The 7299-nt window shown below is 52.2% G+C and overlaps 2 protein-coding genes across 8 annotated transcripts; one reads left to right on the top strand and one right to left on the bottom strand.

Moving 5' to 3' along the window:
- Positions 1-272: 272 nt before the first annotated feature.
- On the top strand, positions 273-4512 carry Slc25a35 (solute carrier family 25 member 35). Of its 3 annotated transcripts, XM_078042863.1 has the most exons (6): positions 273-379; positions 710-1196; positions 2661-2726; positions 3122-3274; positions 3604-3738; positions 3910-4512. In XM_078042863.1, exons 2-6 carry the CDS (start codon positions 822-824, stop codon positions 4081-4083), a joined length of 903 nt encoding a protein of 300 aa, XP_077898989.1. In that variant the 5' UTR covers positions 273-379; positions 710-821; the 3' UTR covers positions 4084-4512. The 3 variants fall into 3 exon arrangements, with proteins under 3 accessions (XP_077898989.1, XP_040125362.1, XP_021587063.1); XM_040269428.2 differs by having other exon boundaries at positions 289-1196; XM_021731388.3 differs by lacking the exon at positions 3122-3274 and having other exon boundaries at positions 289-1196.
- On the bottom strand, positions 4475-5932 carry Rangrf (RAN guanine nucleotide release factor). Of its 5 annotated transcripts, none has more exons than XM_078042864.1 (5): positions 5712-5931; positions 5508-5624; positions 5162-5297; positions 4974-5059; positions 4475-4762 (listed from the first exon to the last, which is right to left on the bottom strand). In XM_078042864.1, the coding sequence occupies exons 1-5, from the start codon at positions 5786-5788 to the stop codon at positions 4639-4641; spliced, it is 540 nt and encodes a 179-aa protein (XP_077898990.1). In that variant the 5' UTR covers positions 5789-5931; the 3' UTR covers positions 4475-4638. The 5 variants fall into 5 exon arrangements, with proteins under 5 accessions (XP_077898990.1, XP_005332908.1, XP_040125363.1 ...); XM_005332851.5 differs by having other exon boundaries at positions 5141-5297; positions 5712-5930; XM_078042865.1 differs by having other exon boundaries at positions 4560-4762; positions 4928-5059; positions 5141-5297.
- Positions 5933-7299: the final 1367 nt, after the last annotated feature.

Below are 7299 nucleotides of genomic sequence, written 5' to 3'. Positions count from 1 at the left end.
CGGATAGAGGACGAAAGATGGGAGCCCTTTGCCTACAAGAGGAGCTGCCTCAAACATCTCGGCGCTCAGCCTCTGCATCCGCCCAGGTCAAACCTCTCCTCCCCACCAGTGATAAAGTCTCCGTTCCCAGGACACCCTTCCCAAAGCCTCTCCGGCCCTGGCGCCGGATCTGGGAGAGTTAATTCCAACCGCCTCCGCCGATTCCGGGGGCCAGGTCGCTGACAGCGCCTCCCATTGGCCGAGGAGCCGGCTCGATGCTGATTGGCTGAGGCTTTCTGCAGCGGCTCCCCGAGGCTCCGGATTGGCGCAGCGCTCCGGTCACTGGTGTGTGGCGGCGGGCCTCCGCAGGCTACCCGGGGTGAAGGTGCTCCGAGCTCCGGTAGCTACCTTGGGACGTTCATCCCGGTCCCGAGTCCCGACTCCCTTACTGATCTAGCTCTCGTTGCTGTCCCGGGAAGACCACCGGATTCTTTTCCTCCTGCTGGTTTTCTTTTTCCTTCCTCCCATCTCCCAATTCCTTCCATTTTCCTCCTCTACACGCTGGCCCCCGCCCCGCGTGGCGTAGCGTAGCCTGCCATTCTGAACATCCCACCTGCCTGCCACCTCCTGACTTCTGCCCCTCCCTGACCTCGAATCCCTTAGCCAGAAGGCTCTGTCATAACCTAGCCAGACTCTCTTACACGCCTCTTTTTTTTCCCCTCTTTGTCAGTTCCTGACTCTCAAATCCAGCTAACCTTTGACTTTCTGACATTTGACCCTGACACTTGACTCTGGACCTCCAAGCGGAGGTCTTCCCTTCTGAGGCTACTGTACCCCACACCATGGACTTCTTGATGAGTGGTCTGGCAGCCTGCGGGGCCTGTGTGTTCACCAATCCCCTGGAGGTTGTGAAGACCAGGATGCAGTTGCAGGGAGAACTGCAGGCCCCTGGCACCTACCAGCGTCACTACCGAAACGTCTTCCACGCCTTCTTCACCATCGGCAAGGTGGATGGCCTGGCTGCCCTGCAGAAGGGCCTGGCCCCTGCCCTTTTGTACCAGTTCCTGATGAATGGTATTCGACTGGGCACCTACGGGCTGGCTGAGACTAGGGGCTACCTGCATACCACCGAGGGCACCCTCAGTCCTGCCCGCAGCGCAGCAGCTGGGGCCCTGGCTGGGGTCATGGGAGCCTATTTGGGGAGCCCCATCTACATGGTAAGGAGGGGGAGGGTCCTTCTTGAGGCCTTCAGGGAAGATCCTTGGTGTAGGGTGGGAGTCTGGTTCTTCACAAGAGCATAGGTGACAGGATGCTGTTCCCTTGCCAACAGGAAAGGGCATCAGGAAAGTGCTGGCATGTTTTAGGGCATTCTGATCTGCCCTATACACACCCATTCAATAGACTCAATTGAATGTTGATGAATATGATGGGCTTTGGAATCAGCCATTCTGGAACTCAAATCCTAACTGAAAATTACTAAATGTTGAGCTTCAGTTGCCATATCTGCAAAATGGGGATGATTATGATGATGATGATGATGATGATGATGATGATAGTGATGATTTTGGTACCAGGGATTGAACTCAGGGGCACTCAATCACTGAGCCATATCCCCAGGGCTATTTTGTATTTTATTTAGAGACAGGTCTCACTGAGTTGCTTAGCGTCTTACAGTTGCTGAGGCTGACTTTGAACTCACAATCCTCCTGCTTCAGCCTCCCTAGCCACTGGGATTACAGGAGTGCACCACCTTGCCCGGCAAAAAATGGGGATTATTGTAATGAATTTTTTGTGTGATTATTGAAAGGACTGAGGAAGACAAATATCTGAGATAACACACATAAAACACTAGTACAAATCCTGGCACATAGTAAGCATTTGATAATACTGCTTTTATTATTTTATGATCATTAACTGATATTGAGGTTGGATTTGTGTAGGGGAAGAGGAGGAACCTGAGAACTCATCAGTGAGTGTAGGAATCAGGAAGGTCTGAGCATCACAGAATTAAAATCTCACAATCTGTTCCTTTGCTTTGTTAGATATAGGTGAAGGGTTAGGAACCTGAAGCCCAGAGAGGGGAAGTGACTGTTTCAAGGTCACACAGCTGGGGCTAGGCCCTGCTTAGTGTAGCTAAGAAAGTGGGAGGCTGTATGTTTTCCAGAAAGAGAGGCAACCTGGGCTCACTCCCAGGGTGAGATTCAAGGACAATAGCCTCTTTGAAATCAGTTGAACACATACCCCTATGAGTCCTGGGAGCCTGAGAGCACATTTTAGCCAGAGTCTGATAGGGAGCCTGGTCAATGTGGTAGCTGGAGAACTGAACTGGGAATGGGAGCTTGTGTGACAGTCTGGACACTCAGATCTTGCCTAATTTGAAGTCTTAGGAAATACTGCCAGCCTTTAAACTCTCCACCCCTAATCCCAAGCCTCAAGGAGAGGAGGACGTTGAGGGGGTGGGTATCTTGCAGTGCTTGAAGATCCCTCCCCAGGGCCTAGAGCCAAGAGACACATAGTCTGTTGACCAATTTGTTAAGTGGGAATAACAATAATTATCAGATTAAAAGGGTATTCATTGCTTAACACCCTAGAGGAAGTGTAAGGGGGGGGTCAGGCATTTGAGTTTCTAATGCGGGAGCATGGCCACTAGGGCATAAGCTGTGATACTCTCTTGTCTCCAGGTGAAGACACACCTACAGGCACAGGCAGCCTCGGAAATTGCTGTAGGGCACCAGTATAAACATCAGGTGAGGGTTCCCCAAACCCGCTGGAGTGCCCAACTGTCCTCTCAGCTTTCTGCCTGCCCCAGGCAGCTCTAACCCTGACCACTGCTGTGCCCCCTCTACCCTTGAAGCCCACCCAGATCCTCTGAATTCCTGCTCCTCAAATCTTTTAAGCCTGATTCTCCTGCCCCATTCTCCCCATTTGCTAATATTCTCACTTATACACAACCAGCCCCTGCTGTGGGATGGCAATGGGTAGCAAAAAACTGAAGGCCCATATTCTGGCTCTAAGCCCACAAATGAACTGGTCATTTAGACAACAGGTACATGTTAAGGACCAGTCCTTGACAGTATTAGGAGGTGGGAGCCCCTGATGCTGGGGTGACTGAACCCCATCCCCATGGTCTTCCCCCCACCAGGGCATGTTTCAGGCGCTAACCGAGATTGGCCAGAAACATGGTCTGGTGGGGTTGTGGCGTGGGGCTTTGGGCGGCCTGCCCCGAGTTATCATCGGTTCCTCTACCCAGCTGTGCACCTTCTCATCCACCAAGGACTTCTTGAGCCAGTGGGAGGTACTGCCCGGGAAGGGAGTGGGGCCATCAGGGAATGGGGTAGAGGGTGGGCAAAGGGAGGTGGGCCCCAGAATGGATGGTGACAACCTTCAGATGTGAGGGAGAAGCAGGAGGGTTTGAGGGTTACCAACTCTTTGACTCTTCTCCAAGTTCTCCTGTCACTTTATCTCAGAGGGGATACCCAAGCCCTCAGGGTATACTGTGCTACAACTGGTAGAGTAGAAGCTCCCTGAGTTACCAGATCTCTGTGTCCCCCAGGCAGGGCCTGTCCTGTCCAGTGGTTGAATAATTGGCTGATTGACAAAGCTCTTCGTCTCTTCCCCCTATAGATCTTTCCTCCCCAGAGCTGGAAGGTGGCTCTGGCAGCTGCCATGGTGAGTGGCATCGCAGTTGTCCTGGCCATGACACCCTTTGATGTGGCCAGCACAAGGCTCTATAACCAGCCCACAGACAGTCAGGGCAAGGTAAGGGAGTGCTCTGGGATGCAGGCAGGTAGAGAAAGCTGGGGGAGGCAGGGGAAGCAGATTGTGGGTACAGGTGGAAGAGCCTCAAATTCAACCTGCAGAGGTGAAGCCCCTGGTGGGCTCTGACAAGCTCCTTCCCTGTGCTCTCCCTCCCTTTTCAACATGCTCCAGGGCCTCATGTACCGAGGAATCTTGGATGCTCTTCTGCAGACAGCCCGGACAGAGGGCATTTTTGGCATGTACAAGGGTATAGGTGCCTCCTACTTCCGCCTTGGCCCCCACACCATCCTCTCCCTCTTCTTCTGGGACCAGCTGCGCTTCCTCTATCAAAAGTACACTAAATAACAGCTACTTTCCCACACTCCACCAAATTGATACTTCTTGGACACTTCTGCCTCCACTACTATGTCCTGTTGATTACTGACCATGTGACTTTTTATCCATCCAAGAGGGATAGCCAACGCCACTCCCTGTTCTGTTCTCTCAGGGTTGAACCACAAGTAGTAAGTCTCCTTCCCTTCTTTGGGTGTTGCTCTAAACCAACCTATCTATCCCCCTGTACTCTACACACCCCCTTCTCAGGGCTAAACCAATCACTCCAAAATATATTGCTTCCCTCTTTCTACTGCCAGCCTTGGGTCCCTCCTGTTCCCATGCACAGCTTTAAACTTTCCCATCCAAGACCAAAGGGAATTTGGGAGACCCAGGTGTCCTGTAAAATTCAAAGACACAGAAATTATATTGGTTATAAAGCAAGTTTATTTCTGCAGAGAAGGTGTGTCTTGTGTTTATGCACAGGAAAGAAAGAAGAGAAAACCAGGTGGTATTCAAACTCTTTTTCTCCCCTCCCAGACCCAGGTCTCTAAGTCTTCAGTAGTATCATACAGTGCTTTAGCATTTTTACTGGGGACCAAAGATGTTGGGATCATGAAGTGTCAGACTGGTCACTAGCTGTTCAAAGTCACCCAGGTTCCACGGTGGAGGTGGCACATTTCCAGGTCCAAGAGATGGCCTGTTGTCAGGGCTTAGGGGTGGGGGACAAAGGGAGAAAGAACATGGTTCAGGACTAACTGAGGTTGACAGTTCCCACCTCCTGTTCCCAGAGGACTCAGGTATCTGTGTCCCCAAACCTCTGGCCCAATCTGCTTCTTTTAAGGACCCCACCAGCCAATATCCCGCTGTACCCCACCCAGCTTAATTCTCCTGGAGACACAGGCCCTTTCTTTCCTCCTTACGGGGGCTGACTGAAGGTGAGCAAGAGATCAGTCTGGTACTGGGGCAGCCTCAGCAAGGCCAGGTTCAGTGTCACATCCTTTGCTACCTAGAAGGATCAGAGTCAGGATGTTTACCTGGATCCCTAAGGCCACTCCATCCCCCTTCCAGGACGCTCCTCGGCCCTCACCTGCTGGTTTTCCTTAGCTACCTGCTGCTTGCCAGAGAGGACCCAGGCTTCTTGACAGTAGCCCCTCAGGGCCAGGTTCTCTACATTGAGAGGCTGCACAGACTCCACTTGCACAGCCCTAGCCCCCTGCACCCCACCAACGTCCTCAAAATGGTACCTGAGGTGGGAGAGCAAAATGGGGGGCATTTCTCAATGCCCCTCATCCTCACCCCCACCCCGAACATCTTTAAGCCCTAGGCTTTGATCACTTCCGGCAGTATCGCATTGCCCTAGGGAGTTCGCGTCCGGAATAACCGTCCAGTCGTAGGCCCCGCCCATTTCCTCAGTTTCGGCCCTCCCATTGGCCAGCCGCGGGCCCCTTCCTCACCGCGCCGCCGCTTCACCCAGCACGTGAGCCTGGAACTCCAGAAGTTCCACGATCAGGCTCTGGTCAGTCACTGGATGGCAGAAAACTTCTTGGTTGTCTGGGACTGGTCGGAGGTCACTGGAGAGGGGCGAGGCAGACCCTGGTTGACCCCGACTTCCCGCAACCCACCCGGTCGGCCTCCACAGGGCGCCGAATCTTTCTCACCTTACATCAATGGCCCCAGGGGGGAGGATGGAGGAGAAGGCGCCCCCGAACAGTGGATAGTTTCTTGAGGGCTCCATGGGCCTAGGACGAGGGTATGGGCCCTAGAGAGATTTAAAAGAAATCCATATGGGCACACGTGGCATCACCTCCCCGGCTTTCACAGCCACCACAGCCTCTTCTCTACTAGCTTAGTTTCTGGACCCTTTAAGGTTTGGCCCCGCCCTGCGCCCGCGATAGCCAATCGGTGCCGGCGCTCTGGGGGCGGAGCCCAGTGGTGCCCCTCTCAGAAGCTCTTCCGAGGACTCGGGGTGGGACCGCTGAGGTGTTGGTCTTGGTTTAGAATTTGTGTTACCAGTCGGGGGCCTGGATCCGCCAGCCTCTTCCTTTTAAAGGGGTCGCTTAAGATCCTCCCTAAGGGCAGTTGCACACCTAAGCGGGGTCTAGCGTCTAGGCGGGGTCTCCTGAGTCTAAGTAGAATGATTTCATGGTGTCCCCAGGACCTTTTGACAGCGAGTGGGCTGCCAACCTGACCACTAATTCTCGTATCCCATGCAGGGAATTAGAGAAACAATAGATCCAGGTGTGGGTCTCGTTTAAGATACAGGCACGCCTTCCTGAACGCTACACTCAACCTGAGGATTATACATATAATCCCCCTCAAATTGTCGCCTTGAGAAAACACGGAGGCCCGTTGGGGGCAAGCCCTCCCTCCTCAGCACACCTGAACGGAAGCAAGGATTAAACCCTTTGTTTTTCTTGTACAGATTTCCAGTGTTCTTTAATTATTTGTTCAACTTTATCCTCTTTGTTAATTTCTCCATTCATCTTTGATCCCTGCACCTGGCATAATATATTGTTGAGTGGCTGAATAAAAACCCTTTAGTATCAATAGCTGGAGACCACCCATGCCCCCAGGGGTTCCAGATGCACGTCCCAGTCCAGAACTAGGCTTGGGAATTCTTATCCCGAGGATATTAGACTCTAAAGGAGTGGAGCTAGGGGGTATGTATTTATTGGCCTCTTACCTTGCCTTCTGTGAAGGGGCTGGTGATCCAAAGGCAATTAGGACACACCCTCTGCCTCACTTAGGCTGTACAAGGAACAGTGGAGCACACTTTGAGTCTTTTGTTTGTTTCCGCAGTCCTGGGAATCAAACACAGGGCCTCTGGCGTGGGAAGCAAGAACTCTGCCAGAACTACCCAACACCCTTATAAATATTTTTTTATTTTGAGACAGGACCTCACTAAGTAACTAAGGCTGGCCTCCAACTTGAGATCCTCCTGCCTCAGTGTCCCAAGCAGCTAGGATTACAGGTGTGCGTCACTGTGCCCTGCATAGTTTAGAGTCTTAAATGTTGACTCAGAGGAGTCACCAGGGAATTCTAGTAGTGTTCTCGCCAGGGAAACATAGGAGCAAAGACCTGGAGGTAAGAAGGCATGTTCTGGAGAACACAAGTGTATCTAGGGGAGGGGAGTTAACAAGCTGTAATTTTTTTTTTTGTAGAGCCTAGTAAGGAGCTTGATTTTCTCATTTCTAGTTGTAGGTATTGCCTTCTTTCTTAGCCTCTTTTCCTTATCTCTAAAATGCT

This window comes from Ictidomys tridecemlineatus, chromosome 3, assembly GCF_052094955.1.
Source record: "Ictidomys tridecemlineatus isolate mIctTri1 chromosome 3, mIctTri1.hap1, whole genome shotgun sequence".
NCBI lineage: Eukaryota > Metazoa > Chordata > Mammalia > Rodentia > Sciuridae > Ictidomys > Ictidomys tridecemlineatus.
The sequence above is the reverse complement of the archived record's forward strand: the minus strand, read 5'-3'. Positions and strand labels throughout refer to the sequence as shown.